This window comes from Rhea americana, unplaced genomic scaffold, assembly GCF_003343005.1.
Source record: "Rhea americana isolate MKP2758 unplaced genomic scaffold, rheAme1 scaffold_4, whole genome shotgun sequence".
Lineage (NCBI taxonomy): Eukaryota > Metazoa > Chordata > Aves > Rheiformes > Rheidae > Rhea > Rhea americana.
The window spans coordinates 8,370,420-8,395,589 of NW_028186534.1; the positions used below are offsets into that span (position 1 = coordinate 8,370,420).

At 43.7% G+C, this 25,170-nt stretch overlaps 1 protein-coding gene across 1 annotated transcript in view; it reads right to left on the bottom strand.

Annotated features, from left to right (window-relative positions):
- The window catches only part of BMP7 (bone morphogenetic protein 7), a 43,557-nt gene that overhangs the window by 13,314 nt on the left and 5,073 nt on the right, over positions 1–25,170 (bottom strand). Inside the window, exon 2 of the mRNA XM_085314105.1 lies at positions 5,361–5,553. Within this exon, the coding sequence (XP_085170231.1) occupies positions 5,361–5,553 (193 nt within the window). The remainder of the gene's footprint in view (positions 1–5,360; positions 5,554–25,170) is intronic.

A 25,170-nucleotide genomic window follows, 5' to 3' on the forward strand; every position in this document is an offset into this window, starting at 1 on the left:
AAAAAAAAAAAAAAAAAAAAAAAAAAAAAAAGCAGTATCCAGATTCCAGTTTGCTTGGTGTCATTGCTTAAAGTCAGCTGCAGCTGTCCAAAGACAAGCTTAGGAAAATATTTTTCAGACTTTCCAACTTTGAGAGGGCCCCAGGATCTCCCTGGGCCTCTCCCTGGCACATCTGCAACACCTTCTGTACACAGTCCTGCGGCAGCCCTCCTCCCATACCTTCCTTGCCCACGCGTCTGTCGTCCTTCCCCTCCCTCCCCACTGATAAAAATCCTTCCCGAGCTTCTGGGAGGAGGCGCTGTGAGCTGAACCAAGCACAGGGTTTCTCCAGGTAAAGGGGTGACAACAGCAGGGGATACTGTTTGCTGGAGGTAGTTTCCTAGGGCTGCTCTGAATACCGGCTGTGATGATAGTGAAACAAATCTGGGTAAATCGTGTTGGATCTAGGGAGAAGTTCAATTGACTTTAAAATTTCAGCAGATTCTTATTCTGTCCTGTCCATCCCTAGTAGTGATAGTCCCTTTTCTATGCAGTGTTTGAGAAGGTTAAGATCTAGGTATCAAGGACTGATCAAATCTGGCAATGGAGAGTTTGCTRTAGAGGTGCAAGGTGTTCCTAAATGTGAAGCCTCTTATAAAAGCAGTGCTGAGAGAAGTGAGATTTTGTACGCATCTCTAACACCTCCAACACGTTGTATGTAGTGTTTCTGCTCAGTAGTGAATCACTGTTTATCAGTGCATCACTTAGCTGAGCAAGAGCTATTCGCATATGCAAAACACCTCCTGCAGCTACTCAAGTGCCTGGGAAGAGCTGTGCCTTGCAAAGTGAGTTCCAGGTTTGTTACAGGTTTTTCAGGCTCTGGTGGCTTTTAGAAGTGGTCTGAAAGAGATAACTAAATGCAGCACTGGTGTTGGAGAGGTAACTGGTTTTCATGCCTAAAGTTCCCTTGCCACTATGCCCAAGAGCATATCCAAATGAGGACAGTTACTAACCTTTGTGCAGGCAAGCCACATAAAAGAATCAAACCTGATGTCAGTACCTTTCTAGATGCTGTTGGAGTACTTGCAGATATACATAGGGTTCTGGGGCACAGTATTAAAACAAACTACACCTTTCTTTGCTACACCATCCCTATGATGTGTGAATAATCACACCAGTACTTTAAAAAGCTCAAAAAAGATGATCCATTTGTTTAGCTCATTGGGTGAGTCTAAGCCTTCCTTAGTYGGTGGGATTATGTTTCAACCCACAATATGGAGACTCCAATGAACGRTGGAAAGGGGTCTGGGGAGAGTCAGGCTTGATACGGGTGCAGAGCTGCCACAGCTTGAAACACAAAGTAAAGCGCAACTTGAAACACAAGGTAAAGTGTTCCAGCTGCACGTCAAAGCCAGGCATGCATGGGGCAAGGTCTGGCTTTTCTGCAGGGCTGGTAACATGAGCATTCACATCACTCACTGCCTTTGAAGCCTGTGAAATCCATAATGGCCACAAAGTGAACATGTAGAGACTACATTTCAATTACCAAAGGCCGGTCAAGTACCTGCCTTTATTCTCTCCAGTAACAAAACTCCCATTGACTTCAAAGGCATTGGATTTACTCCACACTACAAATGCTGTGTCCACTGAATCGGTGATGAAACCCAGGGAGGAGGTATTTCAGTTTCTGAAGGCATGGACAAAGAAGCAGGATTGAGTTCTGATGTTGAGGAGAGCTTTGGATTTGCTCTGCAGCTTTACATTAATAAACTAAGGTTGATGCCCCAACCAGTAATGCGTCCCAGAACTCCACAGGTGCTTTCTGAAAATACCCTAGTGTGGCTTTCAGTAAGAGTTAGGTATCCAACCTGCTTAGCTGCTGTTAGAAATCCCACTAAGCACCTGCTCTTGCTTTGACCAGAACAGAGGCTTCTATAATGCCGAGTGCCCTCCGTTCCTACTAGAAGGATTTTGACCACAAATAGGGACTCACAGTCAGACTGCCCAGGCTTTTTCTCAACCCTCTCTCTGGCTTTACAAAACTTTCCCAAGTTCTTTGGTAAGTGAACCATGAAGACCAAATGGACATGAGTCACTGGACTTTAAATTATGCACGCGAAAGCTTAGAGACATGTTATACTAGTCAAAACATCAACTGTTTTCATAGTGTTTATGATATTAGGAACATTTTTGTTCATGAATGTACTTGTTTGCTTAAAGTGAATAACCAATACTTTGTGACTAAAGAATGCTGTACATGCCTTTTTATAAAGGAAAAGCTGCCAGTTTTGAAAGCYGGCCTTGGAGTGAATTTATAGATTCGGAAAGGTCAGAAAGAACATTTGATCATTTAGTCTGATTTCTTACATACCACAAGCTACTGTTACACCTGTATTAAGATCAATAGCTTCAGTTCCACACATATATATTTTCTATTAGTCAAAGTCCAGAATGGCATACAGTGGTATTCATCATTTTCACTAGCACGGTTGCTTTATGCCTATTACTGGGCAGGCAGATAAATGAGAGCTTCCCTAGTATGTTCAAATGTCAATATTACTGAGGGGCAGGATTTCAGAAAGGGCTGTCTGTTGTGGGTGCAGCTGTTTGTCTGGAAAGATCTCTGTCAGTATTTTTCACCCACAATAAATTGCAGGCACAGATGTTGCTGGTTAGTATCTGCCAACCTGTCTGAACTTGTAAAGCAAGTAATTAATTGCTGAACTACCAGTACTTGCCATTTATTTGAACTGAGGGCACACCATCACACCCACAGAAATGAAGGCTTAGCTGAGGTTTAGCTGAAAACCAAGCCTTCAGCACATCCAATGGCCTTTTCATCCTCAAAGGAAAGATCTCCACCCAGCCCCAACTTGGGTGAATCCTACGCTGCTGTTGTAGTAGCAAAACACTAACAAGTGTTTTGAACTTTGCTGCATTTTGCCATGTTACAAAGGAGACTAGATGCTGAAGCTGCATCTGGAGAGCCGGGGAGCATGTTTCAGTGTGTCAGGGGTTGGTTAAGGGGTGCTAGTGGAGGCGGGAGCACAGGCCTCGAGAATATTTACAGTCTCAKGTATCAAAAGAGTCTTCTCTGAGGCAATGACAGCAAGCTCACGGGAGATCACGCTACCGYTGGGTCATCCCTAAGAGGTCAGGGAGAAAATCCACTTTTTATTGTTGGCCGTTGTACCTGCTATGCTTGAGGGAGAGGGATCTACAAGGCAAAATGTGAGCAAAGGTTTTCTTAACTCTGTTGGGGGGGAGGGTTTGACTTTGTTTTGTTCTTGTTGCTAACAACGTCAGATGGGTCTAACTTTCCAGCCTGCTCAGGATGAGACAAACAGCCAAGGAAGCATCAAAGTGAATGGGTGTTTTTTGATCAACGTCGGAGTTTGTTTTCTTTCTCCACTTGCCCAATGACACACTAACTTGGATGACTGGTCTGTGACAGAGCTGGTTGGAAAATGTTAGTGGAATAATGCAGAAAAAGAGCAAATATTTTTACAAATGGTAATGACAATATTTTTACCTTAGGTTAATCCAAATTAACAGGAAATTTTTTTCAGTACAAACAGTCCAAAACTTATTGTTGCCAAAACATATGCAAGAGGTGAATATTCATGAACACTGATATTGAAAAGGTGTTCTGGGATGAACATGCAATAAAATTGCATCTGATCTGGTAGCTGGAACATTTGAATAATTAGCAAGATTCCTCTYCTACCCAGTGGTTCATGTATATGCTTGCCCTTTGCACAGTTTTTTCTCTTAGGGGAGAGCTGTGAAGGAGACAGCTCGCAGAAACACTTGCTGGTCCAAGCACTTGTGCACACACAACCATCCCCAGTGGCTAGGTTGTAGCTCTCTCTAAAGACAGCTTTAAAAAACTCATGGACTCTTAGAATTAAGGCAATAAATGCCATTCTAATTCTGACAGCAAATTTCCTAGTAGGCACCTYGCTAATCAGGATCTGAAGGAAAACTTTCCTAGCATCAGTTGGAGGAAGGCCATTTACTCTGGGAATGTGCTTCCCGACTTGTCTCAGGCAGCTCCCCAGCACACGGGCAAAGCCTCTTCCTCTGCCAACTCATCTTTTGCTTCTTCTCTACCAGGAGTGAAAAGTCATCCCCAAGGGCTTGTAGCTATATAACCTCCTGAAGACACACAACGCAGAGAGGCTTCTGCCTCTGTAAGGGCCTAAGATGGAATAAACGTCAATGCTTGTGATCAGCAGAATGTCCCTTGGGTCATACACACATATATGGCTTGTTCCTTTCTCCATTAAGAAAGCCTAGTGAAATATAAAATTGAAATTTCAGGTGCAGAAGAAAGCACATGAGTGTGAATAAGTTTACCATATAGCAAAGCTGGTCAAAATTCTCACTATTAAAAATGTTGATATGGTTTCTTATCATATTTCCAATGGATGACAAAATGCAAAAATTTGATTTTTTTTTTTTGCATTTTTGTTAGCTTTTATAAAAACAGAAAGCTAGAATCCTGATTACACTATTTTTTCTTATCCTTTCTGAAATTTCCCTTTGTGMTCTCTAGTTACCTAAACTGAAATTTGGGCTGTAGCATTATTTCTACATATTTAGTAGTTCTAGAGAATAACTTCTGACTAGCTGCTGTTTATAAAATACTTTCCAAGTAAATAAATGCAGTCTCATTTTTGGTAGGACTTTTATATTTAAAAGAAATATGTGCAAACTCAACTAAGTGCCTTTGATAAACAGTTTGGAATTGCTGATTAATTGGAACTAAAAACAGATGAGAGAATTAAACATATGTTCTTATTCAAGTTCCCTGGAGGATTTGTCAGGGAGCTTGGCATACATTAATAATTGCTTGGAATGGATTTAATAGCTCATCTTGTAGTTTAGCACACACAAAGCAATCAGTCAATATAAACAGCATGGTGTCATCTGTCTTTGTTAACTAGGGATCTCAAATGCCTTTCATAATAAAGGCTGGTAATTAAGATACAATTAGAAAGGAAGCACTCAGATGTGGTTTTGCCACCTCAGGGTCCATAAGCAACRGGAAGAAGAGGGTAGGTTTTTCTGAAATCGTGGGATACTTTGAGTCTATGATCTTCTTCAGGACTAGACACATGTTTGGACGCACAGTATTTGCTCCCAGCTGCTCCGCGGGACGGTGCTCAGACCRGCTGATGGTCAACCCCCTACACCTTAAACGATGGCTACATTAACATTTACGAGACTTCACCATATAACCCCGGCACCTAAAGCCGGTTCTTAAAACACTTTTGCGGACGCTCTGGCACCAGCATTTGTAAGCATATCGGACAAAACTCTTTGAGGGAATGTGCTCTGCTTTTGGTTTCGTCTGTACATCCCTGTTGATCACTCACCTTCCCGGGTGCTCCTGGAGAACCTGGTAGACGCTAATCTGGAACGTCTCGTTATCAAAGCGCTCGCGGATATAATCCTTGTATATCCTGAACTCGGCAGCGGTCACCGCTTCCCCCTCCGGGATTCTGGAGAGATCGAACCTGAACTCGCGGTAGTGGCAGCGCTGATGGTGAAACTCGCGGTCATGCTCCACTGGAACAGAAAAGCAGCCCATTAGCCACCTGCGTTGTCCGCTCGCCCCGGCCATCAAACATGCTGTGAATCGCCACAACAAAGCAGGGCAGGAATATAGCGTTGCACTGTCTCACTCTGCTGTTTGGTTCATTAATGCATCGACGAAATACATGATTCCATAGCACTTATTATAAGTATATACGTATTTACCAGACTCTCTCTGAAATGGTTTTACAACTGGCTGGTATAGGGTGTGGATGACCGTTGTCTTTTAATGACTTTGGCAGCTTCGTACTTGACAACTGTCTCTGGACACTTGCCACCAATAACGGCCAAGCTGCTGCATAAAGGATCTCAAAGAAACAGATGGGGCTTTTCAGAAGTGCTGGTTCTCAGCCTAACTCTGCTTACGAAAATTAAACACACACACACACACACGTGCAAATTCCAGTCTTTGAGCCTCTTTCTATGCCGGTGACCCACACTCTGAGCCGGCGGGAGCCAGAGTGCCACTCCACAGGACTGAAGCTTTTGTCTGAAAGCATCTCGGGTGATCAGAGCTATGAAACAAATGTTCATAGCAAGCATCTTCTTCAGCCCAGCAACAGCCCTTAACAGTGACTCTGCAATAACAAGAGCGGCTAGATTCCTCCCTGAATGTATTGGGGTGGCCTGTTATGCCAACGAGTGATAATTCTGCCCGTCATGCTGATATACAACTGGTTGGCTTGTGTAAAGCTGCTTGCAGATGGTTAGTGTTGTGAGGAAACAAAGATCTGAAGACTGTCCTCCAACCAGCGTCCTCAACCCTGCCGGCAAAGGGGAGGAGAAGTGTCAGCACCCCATCCAGCGCGCACAAAAGTGAAGCACCCTTCTTTGAAGAAATTCCAAATTAAACAGACAAGTCAGACAAAGGAAAAGGGGGAAACAGAGGTATGAGGGGATGAACGGCCTCGCCTGAGGTCACGCAGCATGGTGCTCTGCAAGCTGAGGTTTGAACCAGGGGCTTCCCCAATGTCCCAGTCCCGCCGTCTGTCCACTTGACCTCCCTGCAGCTCGAGTGCACAATTCAAGTAGTTAGCTCTGAGGTTTTCTTGGCAAAGAATGTGTGTCTTTCTACAGGCCTGATTCTCTTCTGGCAGCAGTAGAGCCATTGTGTAAATCCATTGAGTTAAATGGAATTACTCCTGAAAATGCAGAGTTTTGAGCCTGAGTCTGTGAAGTGCGATTTAAATTTAGTGCTACACCGCACTAATGTGTATTAGCATCAGTGATTAAGCACACACAAGACACTCCCTCGTGGCGGGGATGGAGTGCGGAAAGCCTCCTGGAACCGCTGAACATCCAAACGCGCGCCCAGAGCAGGTCTGATAATGTTTTACTGGCCAAGATTCAGCAGCTGGCTACAAACTCTCCTTCATCTTGCATATTATTTCTGCTGGGAGTGCAGGGCTCTCTGTTGGCCACTGTATGATAGCTGCTCAGGGAAATAAATACTTCAAAGTTCTTGCTAGTAGCTGGGATTCATCTTAGAGGAGTGTTTTAGGCATTAAACCCCTAAGCTCTCCAAGACAGAGGCAATTAAGTTCAGCAAATGCTTTTATAAGTTGGGCAGTCCTAGCGAGCACTGGATGAACCATGTTCTTGTTCCACTCCTAGCTCTAACATCTAAGTCCAGCCTTAGGAAGATCCCTTAGTCTCGTATACCCTGAAGTGGGGCATACTGTGAATATTTGTCAGTGTTTGGAAAACACTTGGCAGGCTAAGGCTGCCCTGTAAGTGTTAGCAACACTATTAGATGTGCCTCAACCTCTTTCTTCCCAACTATTCCCAGCAGAGTAAGATGCAAAGAGTATGATTTCAGCCTCAGAGGAATTTGTGCATGCCTWAATTATAGAGGGGAGTAAAAAATATTTTAGGGCAGAGCAGCTCCTTTAACCACAACTATAGAAGAATGAACATTTGGGGTGTTTTTAATTATATTACAGATAGCATCACCAGCGTGGTGTATTTCAGAGAGCTCTGGTAGTGGGACGTCCAAATGTGATTTGCTTCCACGACCATKGGATGGCTGAATTTTCAAAGAAAGTTGGGTGCCCCTTTGCAGTGTATGCCTGRGATCGCTCTCTGTTGGCCCACACCAGTCTCTAGCTGTGCTCTGTATGCATAGTCTGACAACAAACACATGAAGGTAAAACTTTTTCAGGTGCTGCTAGAGCCCACAGTGATTTCCACACTAGAGCCCCAGGAAAATGTGTCGTATTAGTATGAAAAATTATTGAGTCAGGGTCATAAAATAAAGATCCCCAAAGTCTGAACTTTCCCATGCTTTACAAATGTCTGGATATAGGGTTTTGGGTTGAGCCATCTTTAGTGTTAAAGCAAACATTCCTGTGGCTATARTCATTAAGATCATGAAAATATGTGGATATGTAACTGAAGAAAGAATCCCAAGAAACCCTTCAACTCAGTGTTTATTGTTTTTCCCCTTTTTTCTTTGCACTCTGGACCTATCTGCTGACCCAGAAGTAACAAATCCTTTCAGAACTAATTTATGAGAAACACTGACCCTGAATCAACATCTGTTACATGACTGCAGTAAATCTTATTACATAATTAAACACCAAAATCTATGTTAAAATATCGTTAAGGGTCTGACTTGGACTCATAAAAGCAAGACTCTTCATTATGAAGGCTGAAATCCTATCCTTAATTCATGCTGCTGTGCTTCGGTATTTGTGAACATATGGTACAGTATATATGATCATGCACTTTTTTGTAAACCCCAGTAATACCTTAAGCACAACAGCATGAGGCAAGCAGGGGAGTGCTCAAGAAGTCAGAGTTTCCTGGGTTTGATGGGTGTTAGTCAGACCTTTGAAAATACTGCAACAGGGTTGTTTCCAATTAATTACCTGAGGAGTTTGAATAGGGGAGTGTTAAAAAAAAAATAAAGGAAGGGGGCAATGGTATTTTAAAAGTGTTCACTGTAACAGTCAAGTCAAGGGAATTGCTACAGTTCTTTGAATATGGCTAGCTTCTCCATTAGGTCTATAAAATCTGTGATTTCTATTGACACAGTATACTGTAATAAGAAACTTCTGGTCTTTCTTACAGGACTTAATCTCAGTTGTTCATCAGCCATTTGAAAAGCTCTCTTAGAAGTCATCACAGAACACGAAAATTTGCTGGATGTAGTTAATAGTCTGTTTGCCCAAAGAACTTAAGCTCATGTTTGTCCTAGGTTCATAGCTCTTGCAAAGYGTTACCACCCAATAGTTTTTGGCTAGTGGTTTTAGTCCAGTTCCTACTGGGGAGGCTCCTAATTTCAAGCATTGGAAATTCTAGCTCAGCAAGTGTCACAATCCAAAAGCCTTGGCAAGGCAGCTGCTTGGAGAGGAAGCCAGAGCTTTGGATGTGGCATCAAAGCATGTAAAATAAGAGAAGGAAGAACACCCTTGAAAAATAATTCTGCTACAAAACAGACACTGTGCATTAACTGTGGGAAAACAGTGGATTTCTTCCACTGRAAGAAACAACCTAAAGTAAACACACCTCTCCATTTCTAGGAGAGGTCTTGTATTTTGGGGGCTGGTGCAAAAGAGCTCTTGGGCCAAGAGTGGTGTGCTAAGTGTAGCAGTTAATCATAGCTATGCTATATGCTATCTTGTGATCATCAGACACTCCTTTTGATACTGGCCTTTTGGCCAAAGAAAGGCCAAAAAGATGAGACCCTAGAGCTGCAACATAGATATGGACAACAGATTCCTGAGAAAATAAGCAAAAACAACAAAAGTGTACAGGACAACTAAGGTGATCAAAATAAAACAAGCGCATAGTCTTAGGTTAGTGGTTATCAGTAAATTTGCTACACCTTTGTTGCAAATATGCAAGTACTCTYAGCATCTTTGAAAGTCTGGCCTTGGCTGTCTGTCCACAGTCTGAATACTGCACAATCTGCAGTCATCCATCTGATACAGACAGGTTTTCTGATCTCTCTGAAGCCTTTTGTTCCTTCAAACCCACTCTGTTATGGCTTTCAGTGATGCAAGAGGAGGCATAGTTGTGCAACAACAGTGACGGTTAAAAGAMAACACGATGGATACATGTGCTGAGGTGTGAGGTAGCCAAGAATCAGATCCAAAGATATAGGAAAAAATTAAGATAAAATGCCTAAGAATCCATGGTACTTGTTTCGACATGCCCTAAAGTGTACTCTTTTTTTTATGAGGAAAAAAAGTTATAGCAGTTGAAATTTAGAACTGATAGCAATGCAGCTGAAACCAGGACCAAAAAGGAAGACTAGGCACAAAAGAAAAGCCAGTGATCCCTTTTTAACACCTCTGGGAGCCCAAATGTCTACAGCAGATGATACCCAGCAGAAAGCTAGGGAAAGTAACTCATCCTATGTTTGGTCATTTTCACAAAAAAAAATGTTGAAACCAGAAATTAGGGCCCTAACTATTTTAAACTCCTTTGTAAATCACTCCTGGTAAATTAAAAGCTGATCTGAGCTAGTTCTGCATACATTGATTGGACTACTGGTTTTGTAATATGGACTGAGAGCACAGCAAGGCATGACCGTGACAGCCAAGATTTAGGTTTAGACATAGATTGCAATAATTATATTATTTCTGTCTGCACAGGCCAAAGAAACCATAAAATTTTGGCTTTTGTACAAAGCGCAGTAGCACTATGTCAATCATTAATGCTCTATATTAAGCAAAGAACCAGGAACATCATAGGAATAATTTTCTAAGATTGTGTTAAAAATCTGGTACTCCCAGCTAATCCAGACCTCAGGGAAGTCAGTAAAAATATTTCCACTAATTTCAAAGCAGTCCACTTATGCCATGCAAGAATCTACTCACCTATGTATTTTTATGTTCTTGTTTTCTGAAGCAGTAAAAAAGCTCTTTTTCACAAGCAGAGTAAACATGAGATGAATAGATTCTGGGCTCAGGCTACTGAACTGAAAACTTCAGTAACCCCAACCTTCTCCCCGGAACGTTTGGATGATGCACTGGGAATATATTTTGAACACTTAAAAAGTAGATTTTTACATTTTCCTATTAACATTTTCACCTTATTTTTTTTAATAACGTATTTTAAGAATAGTTACTTATCGTAGTGATCACAAGTGGGATAATCACATTATTATCACACTGAAAAATTAAGAAAGCTACTTGTTTCTAATTTACAATGAAAGAAGAAAGCACCAAAAGGAATGTGCGCTAGGGTGTCTGTAACTTCTTTACTCCCCAAAAAGGCCAGAAGGGATTTGTAAAGGACTTTAATCTCAAATAGATTAAAGGTCCTGAATTCCTGAGACTGAAAGATAAGTCAAAGGAAAATAGATTCCAAGAGACAACACCCCCTCGCTCGGCCTCCAAGCCCTGCGAGAGACGCAACTTCAGAGGCATCGGCACCGTTGCCTGCAAAACCTGCCGGAGATCCAGGGGCCAAGGAAAAATCCGCCGTGCTCTGGCGTCGAGGGCCTGTCTGGCAGCTCTTGCTAGTAGTCCACCTGTGCCCACCGGACACCAGCGACTGAAGAAATAACGCAGGCAAGCTTAGCGAGCAGGAAGGTCGTTATCTCCGTCTCCTCTGATCGTTGCAGGTCTACAGAAAATAAACGCTGCTTCTGGAGGGATCCCTGAGGGCTGGCTGGCKTGTCCAGCGAGCTCGTGGATTTGAGCCTTCCTGGGCCAGCTACCTTTTCAGTGGCACCACTTGCACTCAGGAATGCAAAAGTCTTACTTGAATTTTCATAGAAAAACTAGCTTTAATYCTCTCCGTAACTGTCCCGAAAGGTTCAAGTCAAAACTATGCACTTCACCGAATCTTCTTTGCGTTTTCTCAGTGTAGAGCACGAGGTTTCTTAGAAACTGGCTGATTTGGGAGTACCAGCACAGCCTGCGAGCTGCGATCGGCTGCACTTGCGCAGGCTACTTTCCCAAGGAGAAGTCCGCTCCTGCCACTCCGCCTGCGCTCCTCTGCTGCCACCCTGGTGAAAGGGATTCAGCTGAAAAATAACTTCTCTGTCCGCAGATGAGKTCACACCCGTACCCTGGCGCAGCGCGCGGCCACGGGGCCCAGCAGAAGTAAGGGGGCCCCTCCAGACGCAGAGGGAGGGATGGCAGGGCCAGCCCTGTGCTTTGGGTTTGCAATGTTTGTGAAACCGCACTGTAAATTTTCAGGATGCCGATTATGAGACCTCTTGATGGGATTCTAATTAACAGTGATTAAGTGTTCCCTCTATAAATTGCATTTCTTTGTCTCTAAACTGATGGATAAAATCACGTCTCTTGCGAAATATAGGCCTTTTCTCCTTATGCTAGTGAGCTTCAAGAAGGAGGAAACCAATGAGGGGTAGGATYCAGCAGTCTCGGTAGCTGAAAAGGCCTACGGGCCCAGTGGGAATCCTGACTGAGCAAGAAGTGCAAGGTTAGTGCTTRTATTTTTCGAAGGAAAAGAGGGAGTAAAATAAAGATTGCAATAATGTCATGCCAAGCCACACTTTGCTTAGGCATGTGTTTCCCTCCTCATTGTGCTTGACAGCAAGAGTTACAGGGGCAGTTGCAGTAAATTTATAAAGGCAGGAATYTGGGAATGTGAAGTGCTGTGATTGGTTTTCATTTGCTTCATCCTCTTGACTAAAAGATTTACATGTGGACACCAGGGAGCTAGAGCAGCAGCAAAGTAAATGCTTAAAGAAATAGTTAAAGAATATAAATTGGGAGTCCTATAAATGGTGTAGAGCAAATGTCCTGGACTGTGCATAACTAAAGTGAAAACATTGTTTGTAATAGGAGTGCTAAAACAGTATTTGGAGGACTTTTTCACACTGGATATCTGCAGCTCTCAAACTGATCTAAAACCTACCGCAGGTTTTTGAGAAACCTAAGGAAAAATAAATGCATCCTTGATTTTGGGCTGTGAGATAAGCTTACTAGAAAAATACTCTTGTGGTTTTCAGCAGCACATCCCATGGTCGGGAACTGCTGCCATCCTGCACTTCTTAATACACAAGCCCTGAGTAACATTATTATTAGTACCCCAGTAGCATCCACATTTAGCCGCGTGCTGTGCCTGCAGCTGCAGAGAGCATTTGATTCCTTGTGCCATGGCCTGATTTGGATCTGCCCTTGCCAAAGTGAACAGCTCCACACCTGGATCAGGAGCGACCTCAGTGCTGGGTCTTCTGCTGGAGCAGTTTGCCTGGAGGCCCCYGTGCCAGCAAAGCGTTCCTCCAGCACCGCGGCACAGCCGAGCGCCAACTTCCCGCGGCACCGCAGAGATGCCGCTGCCCCCACTTGCCGGAGGCTGCTATGGGCAGAGGGAAACCCGCCTGCTTGCAGCCACTTGAGAGTCATCTGGGTTTGACTCACGATGAAAGAGACCATGAATCAAGACTGGAAGCTCTGGTGGGCGGCTCAGATGTGGGCAAAGGCTCCCTCCTGYCGGGAAAACATGCTGCAAGAGCCAGGGTGGTCACTCGTTCAGSCACAGGCCACCGAGCTGGTCCATCRAAACCCTCGCTGATAGCCTCCTTGGAAAGCCCTGTGCTCTGCCAGCACAGCGCCCAGCAGCAGGGCTCCAGCAAGGACTGGCAGTAACTCGCATGCCGAGCTTCAGTGCTGATGGACCCATTTTACAGCTGGGTAAAGGGAGGTAAAGGCGACAAGCTATTTGCTGCATGGTAAATCAGAGYGTGGCAAGGCTAAGCCCTGTCCTGTCTACTGTTGTAAATCAGGATGAATACATTAATTTCAAATGAGATCAAAACCAGGCTCCAAAAATGCTGATCCCCAGCCCCAAGAGTTTAGAAACAGGGGAATTTAAAATACTTTAGTGTTCACGGCTGCAAAGCGATCCAGCATAAGCGTTTTTGTTATGAAAGCAGAGAAAAAAAGCCCTCTGGAGTTAATATTCTTCCTTTAACCATCACTTCATTTTTTCAGCTTTCAGCATGAAGGTGGTGTTGCCAGCAAGACCACCTAGCCACAAACCCAGCAGGGAGCTTCCAAAATTCTTCTAAACACAGACTCCTTGTTATAAATTCAAAAGTGGTAATAGCAGCAGTGCATATCACAGCTGTGCCAGGGTCCGGGCCTGGGAAGGAGAAGACTCCCTATTGCTGAACAGAGCTTGGAAAGATCCTTTCAGTCCACACATGTATCAGCATTAGCCATTTCTTTGTCAACAAATCCCTTAATACGTACCCTTTCTATCATGTACAGATGTCCAAAAAATAATGGAATACTGTACTACAAGATTAAACACTTTAATGTCAGCATATGTGTTGCATGACTCCGAACAATGGTATCATTGTGCGTGTACAAACAGCGGCTTGAGGGAAGATGGGTTTAATTATCTCCGAAGCAGCAGCAAGTTCTTCCTGCATAAATTGAACTTCAGCGAGCAAGGCCTGCGCAGAGCGGAGATTAGTATTTTTTTTCTAACAAACTGCCTAGGCCCTTTCTGATGTTCTTCCAATGTTAGGTTTAGTGTCGTAATCACTTCAGGCAGGGCTTAAAAGAGCGACGCAGAGCCACCTGGTTTCCCGCAAGCGGGGCGGCAAAGGCGGGCGCTGGGCTGAGGCTGCTGGGACTCACCACATCCTGGTGTCCCATGTGCTCCCCAGGAGGCCCTGAATTTTAAATTCCTTAGGATGGCGGATGGCAAGGGGAAATCGTGATGATCTGGAAGGCACGGACAGAGAGGCGTGCAGGCTGCCTTGTGCGTTTGAAGCTGTTCTTCTATCGGAGTTTCATTGTTGCTACTTTAAGGAAGTGCTGGACGGTTAAACAATTTCTCCTTAAAGAACATGCATGAAATATCCGCGCAGATTATGAACAGGTAATCCATTTCCCTTGCAGACCATGCCCTGAGCAGTATACATTTATGCTGCGGTTTCCCTGCTGCAATCAGAGCCAGACTAGATGAAAGGTACTGTGAAAAATTTACACGTGGGATTGCTCTGTGAACATGAAACTTGTATAATAGTAAACAGACTGAGCACGGTGCAAATCCTGATGCTGAGTTTGCAGTGTCTGCATGCGAATGTGGAGGAAAGCAAAGTTAAAGAAGCAGGGAAGAATTGTGTTTCTTCAGAATAGCTTATTCGCAACCTTAGCAGCACACAGTGCTGCCATCAATCAGGAGCTACTGTAAAGCACGTAGTATTTCTGCAGGATTTGGGGTGTGAGGGAATGCAGGAAAGGCGGGAGGCCAGGGGAAAGAAAGTTAAATAAATGGGAGTAAAGATGTTCCTTGAGACAGCCACCCCCTATTCCTACCCTCATCTTCCAAGAATCCAGGATCAGGACATTTCATTAGCAGAGCTTTCCTCATCCCCCTCTCAAATCTCTTTGCTTTCCTCTCTCCTTTAACTGGGCGGCAGGGATCCAGGACAGCGCTGAATAGGGTATGCTGTCATYCTCCTCGCCTGGCACCAAGGAGATGGCTGTTTTCCGGTTAGATAGATAGACAGACAAGCTGGGGACTCTGTGGTGATGCTGCCACTGAGTCCACAGGAAGCTCAGTGCAAGGAAGTCACAGGGCTCTTCTCTGCCCCTCCCAGCCAGCCAGCACTGGGGCCATCCCAAAACACCTCCAGTTCCTGCATAGTCACTGGGAGCAGGGCTAACCGAGGCCACAAGTTATCCGTGCTAGCCTGCGCCATCACCAGCCTGCTGCTTGTTCTTCTCTCTGTGCGCAGAGATGCTCCCCTCTGCAAAAGAGCAGGGTGCACCTGGGCAGCAGCCCTGACCCGAGGTCTCTCCCGCTGCTTTTTACTTACAGTGCACTGCACAGGCCAGTCTAAACCCCCGCAAAGTTTCCTGCCTCCCMAAATCAACTTTAGCACTTCTCTGTACCCTTCTCTAGAAGCATCCTTGTAGCCAAACATAAAAGTGAGCAAAATAAGCGGCTGAACATCATTATTGTGGCTCTTTTCTCTTTGTTTGCAYGGTAATGTGGGCATGCATGAATGCAGCCTAAGAGCAGAGGCATCCGTCTAACGCGTCCCCTGAATCTTGAATACTCTGAATGCAGCTGTGGGCGGTATGTGGCAATGCAGGATTATATTTTTCATTTCCATCTTGGAAAGAGATGACTGCTACATGACACCTTGCTTTCTCTTACTTTTTGTAATTCAGGGTACAGCAAGGCTCGTTTCACAGTGCTAGGAAATCAGTGAGTTACACTCCTGGCTCCCATCTGATGAGGCTGACTTCACTGTGAAGCTGTGCCAGCGTTAGGTGTGAACTCAAACTTGCATGTTTTGCCAGTGCATCCAAGGGTCAAGGAGATAGTGGCAACACAAAGCTGGGAGGAGGAGGAGGAGGCGGAGGCACAGGAAAGGGTCAGGATGGTGGAGCTTGAGGAGGCTGCCGCAGCATGGAAAAGGGTCACACAGGGAGATGTACGCAGGAGGCGTATAGGAAGCACTTAGGAGAGGAAAGCAGAGTGATGGGTGTCTTAAGGGGCAGGAGGTTGCAGAGCACAAACAGGCAGAAAAATTTGGTGATAATATGGTTCACTAAGAAAAATAATCCACCAGTTGAGCCACCAGACAAATGGGGCTCAAGGTGCTTCCTGTAATGTGCTCTGAGATTGGAGCCTCTCAAAAAATCACTGATGCAAAACTCAGCAGGCTGCTCTCCTTGCTTGTACACACAGCCTTGAGCAAACGGAAACAAACCTCCGGCCCAGGGAAGCCGAGACAAGCGGCGGAACAGAGCGCGTCAGAAATAACGTGTGTTCTGCCAGAGAAGAGAAGAGGCAGCATGTGAGAGTCCGCTGCCAGGAAACCTAAAATGGGCTATTTGGGATAAAATGAAAACTTTGCAATGGAAAGATGTTCTTCAGCTTTGGCCAAATTTCAGTTCAGGAAGAAGGGAATAAAGTTTTCCTAAAACGTTTTCAGTCAGCTCTAACCTAATCTCAGGTGAAGGAGTTTAGTAGTGACTGGTGTCTGCCAGTGTGTTCCTCCACGCAGGAGGAGTGTACCAACTCTGCACGCCTCCCTGCTCTTCTGCAGCATGTCCGTTAACACCCCTACGAGCCTACGAGGGAAGCATGAGCATCTCTGTAGGCAGCTGGGAGCCTGCAGCACCGGCACCTTCATCTGCATGCATATAGGGCATGCAAAGACTTAAAAAACACATGATGCAGCAGCTCTTTGATGCATTGACTTGATCATGAAGATATGCAACAGCATCAAATTATGCTCTTGCATTGCAGTAACTACAGCAGGGCAAACTAAGAAGGCTTCAAATGTATTTGATAAATTAGATATTGTTCATAACAGACAGCTTGAGCCAGTAATCCTGGGAAGGGCGCTGCCCAAGCCTCTCTGACGTGTTTATACAAAACAGACAATGTCTGAACATACCGCTAATGCTCTGAAGACAGCATTCATCCACCATTTGCAAGGCGAGACTCTTCAAACTCACTCTGGACCTGCCAGAGAGGATAYTGCCTACTAACTCAGCTTCAATTTCTTCCAAATTTTGCTTCCAGATCATGAAAAACTTTATAAAAACCTTGCTCATAAACAGATGCTTTTCAAGCTTATATGCTGCTAATTATCTTTCCACTACATGTTTTTTTCAAGTTGCCTTCTGTTCTTTATTACTACTGGTGTATTATTATACAGCATAAAGTTACTTAATGCAGCTAAATATTCAATGACATTTGCAAAACTGATACTAAAGGAAGGACTGGATTCTAGACTGGTACAGCTGGTTTAAGGTATTTTAGAAGTAAATGAAATCAAATGAGAATTTATAATCCTTCCTGAGGTCTGGATTCCATCAGACTAAACTCATTAGGCATTAAGGTGCAGGTGCAGCTAAATAAAGGATTGTATTCTGYTTTCCTTAATACCATAGATTCACAACTTGAGTTCAAAATAAAAGTCTTCTAAAAGCACATGTATATATTACGCATCAAGTGGCAACACCTGAGAGTGCCCAGCTGATGGTGTCTCCAAGTACCTTATTTTCGTCACTGGAACAGGCCCGTTCCTGCGCTGGCGGGGACTTGGTACACCAGTGGAGGAGCAAGTGCAAACTGGCCTCTTTATGCTCATGCATTTAATTTGCATTAGCCCCCTTTCATCTAAGAACAGCTGCCCAAATAGATAATATAAATCTAATAAATCCCTCTTTAGTACCATATTGACACAACAATTCTAGCATCCCAAAACTATTCCAGCGTTTGCACCTCCACCTGCGCAGGGTCTCCAGGAGGAACACGGTGGGAGTCGCACGCACCAGGAATCAAGCCTCTTTTGTGGTTTACTGTGAAGAAATAATCCCAGAACCTGTTTTCCAAGTTCAAAAATGTATAACTTGCTGGATTTCTCAGCTTAAATCCCAGATTCTGGTTGTGTTGAGAAAACAGTTTGTGGAATATTACAAAATAACCAGAAGATATCAGACATGTGACCACCAGATAAGAAGCTTGGCCTTTGATTGCAGTCAGCCCCACCRAGATGTGGAAGGTGTGTACAATTTGAGCCGTGCTGCGAAGCCGCAATAAACTGGCTCTTTTGAGCTGGTGGATGCAATAATAAACACCTGCACCTTTCCAAGTCAGGCTGGCTCAGAAAAACCAGTGCTGCTGCTGTGTTGGGGCCAACAAACAATTCAGGGGAGAGATCCGTGTGCAGAGGCAGAAACGCTGCCCGGGCAGAGCTCTCGTCTSTGCTCTCACATCAATCGCGAACTTTTCAGGTGTCCAATCTGTGGGAGCTCCAGTGGTCCTAACACTGGTTTTTGAGCCAGGATTATTAGATAGAAATGTAGTGTGTGAAGGTATGGGAGGAAATATTTTGGAAAATAATGATTAGAAGCCTCAATTGCTGCCTAAAGAGATGCTTCACTATGGAAGTGGGGCTTCGTGACCCGGTCCCTGTTTGTCTTTGAGATTATCAGGTTTTATTATGCATTGCCAAGATGATTCTGGTGAGATGGGGCACGGTAACGCACAATTCACAGTTTGGAAACCCGGGAACTAGGACCACATCATTGCCCGAGTGTGACCTGATCCTTAACCCTACAGAGACATCTACTCTCTGTCTTTTTCCCATGATGGACCTTGTAGCATCTGCATACAACTTTACTGCTTTCTAGGAAGGTTTTCTCTGGAAAACATTTTAATTGAGAAATAGGCAGGGGACTGTTTACTATTTTAATAATTTTGTATATAGGCCTAAAGACTGTGAATATTAAAAATCTGCAAGGTGATTACATCCATCTGCAATACTTCTGTCGGTAGACGTGAAGTCCTAGTGATCTAGAGTGATAGCAGGCATAAACTATTATTTCAGAAACATCCTCAGGAGCTTACATTTATACATACATATACATATTTTTATATTTATATATTTTTATATATATTTGTATGTTTAGGGGGTGTGTGCATGTGTCCCYTTTGCTCTTTAAAGGTTAGTGACCAATCCTTGAGGCATAAAAATCATCAGGAAGTTAGGAGRAGCTTTTACTAGCAGCTTAATTCCACCCACAATCTCTATTACACCAGAGAAAACAGGGTTTTTTTTATAAGCCAGCACCAGGGTGACAGCAGCAGCACTCGCGCCGCGTACCGCGCTGGGCTGGCTGCACGCGACCACGCACCGAGGCTCTCGCTGGGGCCTCCCGGCTCAGCCCCGACAGCCGCAGGTTCCGCTTGGTCTCACGTTTTTGTCTCAGTTTTGTAATTGCAGCTCTGGGGTGTAAGCTCGGCTGCTGCGGTAGCGAGGAGCGCCGACCGCTCCTTGCCAGCCTGATCCCTTGCCCACCTATCGCCTCTCTGTCGCTGGACTCAGCGCGGGGAGGAAAACCTGTCAAGCTTTAGACACGCTGATTTACTACTTTTCCTCTATTCTGGAATATTTGCAGGGAAATGGCTCTCATCTGATGGTTCTGCATTGAGGAGCAAAATGAAAGCTACTGTTTTCTTTAAAAAATATYTGGGGCTTTCTGAAGCATGTTTCTGCATCATCGTGGACTGTCAGGTATTTCGGCGCATTCCCTGTGCTAGGCTGTAATGTAGCATAACACTCAGAGACTTCTGCGGATGTAGAGTCTAATATTCTTGTAACGTGATTAAAATGCATGCTATGGAGTTGCAAGATCTATTGTATTCAGAGGTCAAAGCCGTATTCACACCAGTGAGGGAAGTTTTACACCCCTGCTTCCGCCTTTCACCTGTCCCCAAAGACAAATGATTCATCACAGAGAAGTCAGCACTGAAATACCCTCATCTTCTCATTTGGTCCTGGCTTTAAAAGACTGGTTACTCTAAAGTTTCTCTTTTTTTTTGCGTTGAACAAGATCTATGCAGAATGATTCTTTTTTTGCTCTTCTCTCTGCAGTTTATTACAAGTATATTTGGGTAATTAGGGGGCCCAGTAGTAATGTTGTTAAAATACAAGTGGGCACATTTATTGTTTCCTCCAAAAGGAAACAACCAATCTCCAGCAGTTCTGGTTTTTCCCTCTCTCAACTAAACATTTACTGCTTTATGTAGCTAGCAGATTGTGAGGATAAAGTTACGTCCTTTTTTTTCTATTCTTTTGGTTAAAAAGAAAAAAAAATCCCCTCCTTTCTCTGAACAAATACTGGATTTTTTAAGGATATGGTCAGAAGGGGAAACTTAAACTCAGCATGATGTTTATAGTGCCACACAAGCTTCAGGAAAAGTGATGTGCAGCGCTCTTTATGAACATCTAAAAAGTCCCCATGGGATTATAACTACTGCACAGTAATAAACAAATAAAAGTAGCAAGACTAAAACTTGTTCAGAATGTTTTGAGTGATAGAGACAATTAATTTTAAACTTGAAAACCTGGAGAGAGCCAGGTTGCTGGCTTCTAGCAAGCAAGAAGAACAGATACTGTTAGCAACCAGTACCTGCTAGTGGCAAATGGTTATCATTCATGGTGTTACATGTTCTTGGCAGATGTGAATAAATTCTGTTAAAAATTTGATATAAAATTATTCATACCAAATTGTAAGCAACATAATTCAGAATTTCTTACTAATTTGCAATCTTCCATTGAAACGATAAACCTGACCTTGCTTTTCTTTGGGGAGCCAAAGGGCTCAGTAGAGCCCGCGGGGGTTTGGGGTACCCACGGAGCCGAGGGCTGCTACCAGCCCCGCTCCTAGCCCTTACTCWGCAAGAAACCTGTCTCTCCGTCGGAATTACAGCACCCAACTACTGAAGCTGTATCATTTTATGAGCATTTTTTAGTAGTTCTCCCAGGGTTCTTCTGGTCTCTTTTAAAAAGTTTTACTGCCACCGTACTGTGGAAGTAACAACTGGTAAAACCTGAGGAGCTAGGCAGCTGCACGGGTGCCAGCAAAAGCGAGGTGCCCCCAGGCAGGACTTGGCCCCGCGGGTGCAGCCCTGGTCAACCCTCGAGCCGAAGAGGCTGGGAAGGTGCCGTGCGGGGTCCTCGCAGGGCGTCCGCCGCAGCGAGGCCCGCGGGCCGCAGGGGCTGCCGCGGGGGTGCGGACGGCGGAGAGGAAGCTCCCTGCGCCTTTGCAGGAGCCTTAAACACGGCGCGCTGCAAGCGCATCAGCCTCACCCACGGGAAGTTGTTCTCCCATCCGAAGCAGTCTAAAAAGGCACTCGCTCTTTTTAATTATCATTTAGAGGGAAGCAGTGCCCCCCCCCTTTTTTTTTTGAAGTAAGGTAGCTTTTAAGCGCTTGCCACGGAGATCTAAGTTAAAGGATTTTCTCTRCTACAAAGCTGCATAGTTTCCCAGGCCAGGTGGACCCGATAGCACCGGCTGCGTGCTGAAAAATCTCATCCCACCCTGGAGGCACTTTAGTTGTAAGCCTTTCCAGATACTGTCAAAGTGAACCTGAAAGGGTGCTGGTGGTTGTTGTTTTAGGCCTTAACTCATTATGAGTTTGTGTGTCTAATTACAAAATAATCTTCTTTAAACTTCCAGGAATATTTGCAGTAGCTTTTAAATCAAGCAGAATTGGAAATCTTCAAAATGTGGATACTGAAAATTTACAATTCTCTGACTTTAAGACAAGACAGAATTTTTCCTCCTGTAAAATTTAATTCAATCTGACAACAAAAGAGTCTAACTTGGAAGCTATTGCAGAAAGATAAAGTTGATAAAGCAAAGCACATGACCCCAGAGATGCAACAGAAACTCTATACTCTGTGGGTAACATTTTTCCAGCAGTTTAGAAATAGTTTAAGGTAATTTAGGGGAAGACTTGAGTGACAAAGCCCATCACTTGAAGTGCCTTTCCTTCACTAGGCACTTTCTAAATTCTTCCTCTTTCATTTCTTTACTCTCAGGAGACTGTTAAATTCAGTGAACCCAAACACCACCCTGTTTGCTGGTAGAGGCCAACGCTGGCACAGACGGTGGCCACTGCACCTGCTCCCATAAAACGGGAGAACAGAGAGATAAAGCATAGCGCTCATGCACAGGAATCTACCCAAACACCAACAGTTCGTGTTTTGAATGTCTTCCAGAAATAAAAGGAAAAACACATGAGCAGACCGTGATTTCATCATCATCAGTTTAAAATAAATTTGATTAAAGAGAACTTTGGGTTTGTTTCATGTACAAAGACAACACATACCACTAAAGACAGTATGATTATGCTTGAACCTTTTTAAGAAAGCAAATGATTTTATCTAGCTACTCCTATTGTTCTAAACACAAATTCTCTTGTTGGCAGCTTTAATCAAAATCAGTTACTCTGATTTAATCTCTCTATATATAGTTGCGGAGACTTTCTCAATTTTACCTTTTCTTGTGCTGAGTAACATCGCATTCATAGAATTTAGTCCACAATGATGAGAATAACAACCTTAAAAAAACCCTTTTGCTAATCTATCAGTAAATAACTAAAATTGTGAGGGTAGGGAGAAGCACCGAATTATTTGGATAGTTAGCAACAAAATTCACTGCAGAGTAGTTATTTGGGGCACAAGTAATACCACAGCACGTCTGAGAGATTATTAAAAAAATCTTAAACGACAAGAAACATTAAGTAATAGCTAAACAAAGGATAAATTACTTCAAGCATTCGCTTTGATCATCAGTGGTTGTGCTGTTGTTCAACATCCCCAATATTTCTCTACTTCTCTCACACATACGCACACAAGAACTAAATACAAAATGTCATGAAAATTCCTAAGTATCATTTAGTGTTGGCAGCCCTGCGCTGTAAAGCCATTTATATAAAACTGTGGTTGGCAGCTCTCACTCTTCCATGAGAACAAATTAACATTGGCATTCCAAACACAGGAAAGTAAGGAAATTAGAAACACAGTTTATATTTGGCCAGCGCTTTGAAATACTGTACCATGCTACTGATGTCAATTAATGAAAAGCAGGATTTTGCGGAGAGGGTCTGGTTTTGAAACACATTAACACACGTTAAACATGTTTGCACAGGAACTGGATTGTAAGCATCTTGGTTGCAAAATAATAAAGCAATTACACTAAAACTTGTAGTCTCAAAGTTGCCATTAATTCAATCCACTCAATCTGGATCACTAAAGGATTTTCACTGCCTTCAACATGCAGTCGACACAAATGCTTACAGGAATGCGAATGGCGCGTTACCCTGGGCTAGAGCCCGCGGTCTGGCACCCAAGGCAACTCTTACGCTACCTACTGTTAAGTGAGGACTATGTATAAATAGTGGAATTACACGCTCTATGCCCAGATAAATTGGGTCCCAGCAGATGCTGTAGTTTTCTTCAGAAAAGTAAGGACTCCAGAAAGAGCTATTTGAATGACAATTGCTTCACACTGCCCACCCTGCAATCTTACCCTTAGCAAAGATGCGTACTGACAAAATGTTAAACACTTATGGTTTTCACATGCACACCAAAAAAATGCGGATGGCAGTTTATCTCCTGGCACACCTCCACCGACTTCAATGGCATTGCTCCAGCGTGGAATTTGGCCCCACCGGCTGCACAACACACTGTTTATTTGTACCGTGATTCAGATATTTTGATACCAGGAATCTTTCATCACTGAAGTTGCTCCATATGAAATATGTCTTGTATTAAGAAATATCAGTTTCACATTTTTGTCAAACACTATTTGTTAAATTCTGTTTGTTGCAAAGATGGGAATTCAGCTGTAGTTCAACAACATGGATTCAGCTAATAATGATAAGCAGTGACTAATAGGAGCTAGTTCATGTTTTGATTACTTGCAGTAAAGGAAACCTCCCTCAAAAACAATTTCAAGATTAGGGGAGAAAACTCTTTGAAGCTCTAGCAGGAACTACTGCATGCTCATTATTTGAACACAGGGGCATTTCTCTGGCCCAATTCTGTTCTCAGTTGTGCTAGTGTAAATCTCAAGGGAGTTTATTGGAATTACTTTGGACGTACAGTTGCATAAATGAGACGATAGGGCCAGCTTCAGTAGAACTATGACAATTTACACTAAACGAAGACGTAGCCAAGAATTTTCACTTGGGTTTCCATTTTTCAAACATATGCGTGTGCGTAACTGTTTCCATGTCATTAGTCCTAGTGAGTAGTCCCTTTCACTACAGAAATTGTAGAATGACAGTCTTAATCCTGACACTAATTTGAACAGCTCGGTCATTTCTTTAGAAGCTCCTTCCCTTTAGAAAAGAAATATATATAAAAATAATATATAGAGATATGTATGTGTATTTATATATATAATTAATTCAAGGGAACATTTTGATGCAGGCCCCAAAGATGACTGTAAAGCTGGAAAGGACTTAAAATATCATGGTGTCTTAATGCTGTATATCAACAGGTAGTCTCTTTATCTGGCCTATTATCAAAATTTCCTTACTTACGCTTTGCTTAGATGACCTCATCCATCATCTCAACTTCTCACTGGTATTCATCAAGTTAGAACAATTTAGATGTGTAAAACTAAATGTGTTATCATTTTAACCACAAATTAACAGTTTCTATATAAATATTAGCATTTCCTCACTTGGTCCAAGGATAGAAGCCATTATGGCACTAACAGTATATTTGATTTAAACTAATTAAAAACAGAGGGTCTTGCAATTTAATACATTGATTTTACCAGTGGGACTTAAATCTTTTATAATAAGTGTGCACAGCTGCACCACTAACCCACCACCACTTTTAAACCTAATCCCCGCATTCCTCCTGACAATAACATGACAGGATCCACACATCCCCGTATTAGTCTTAACCCCAGTGACACTGCCAGAATGTATTAAACTAAAGCATAGCAGTGTCCTATTTAAAAGGAGCCTGTCAACAGCTGTGACTAGGCTGTAATAGTTATAATCTTTTTTTTTTAATTAATGTTTCCAACCACTTGTGCAACCCTCTCTCACACATCTCTCCCCTGCCCGGCCAGAAAAAGTGTTTCAAGCTCATTTACAGAAGAAAATGTGAAACCTGGTTTCACGCTGCCCACCCAGAGGCTGTTAACGCTGCTTTGCAGAAGGCGCCACGGGGGATGCACACGCARCAGCAAAGCCGCTGGCAAGCGCCGGAGCAGCGCGCTGCCCGGGGCCGGTGCGGGAGCGGGGGCGCCGCGGGGGCCGCGCGCTCCACCAGCGCTGGCCACCGAGGCCCGTCCCCGTCCGCGAGCCTCG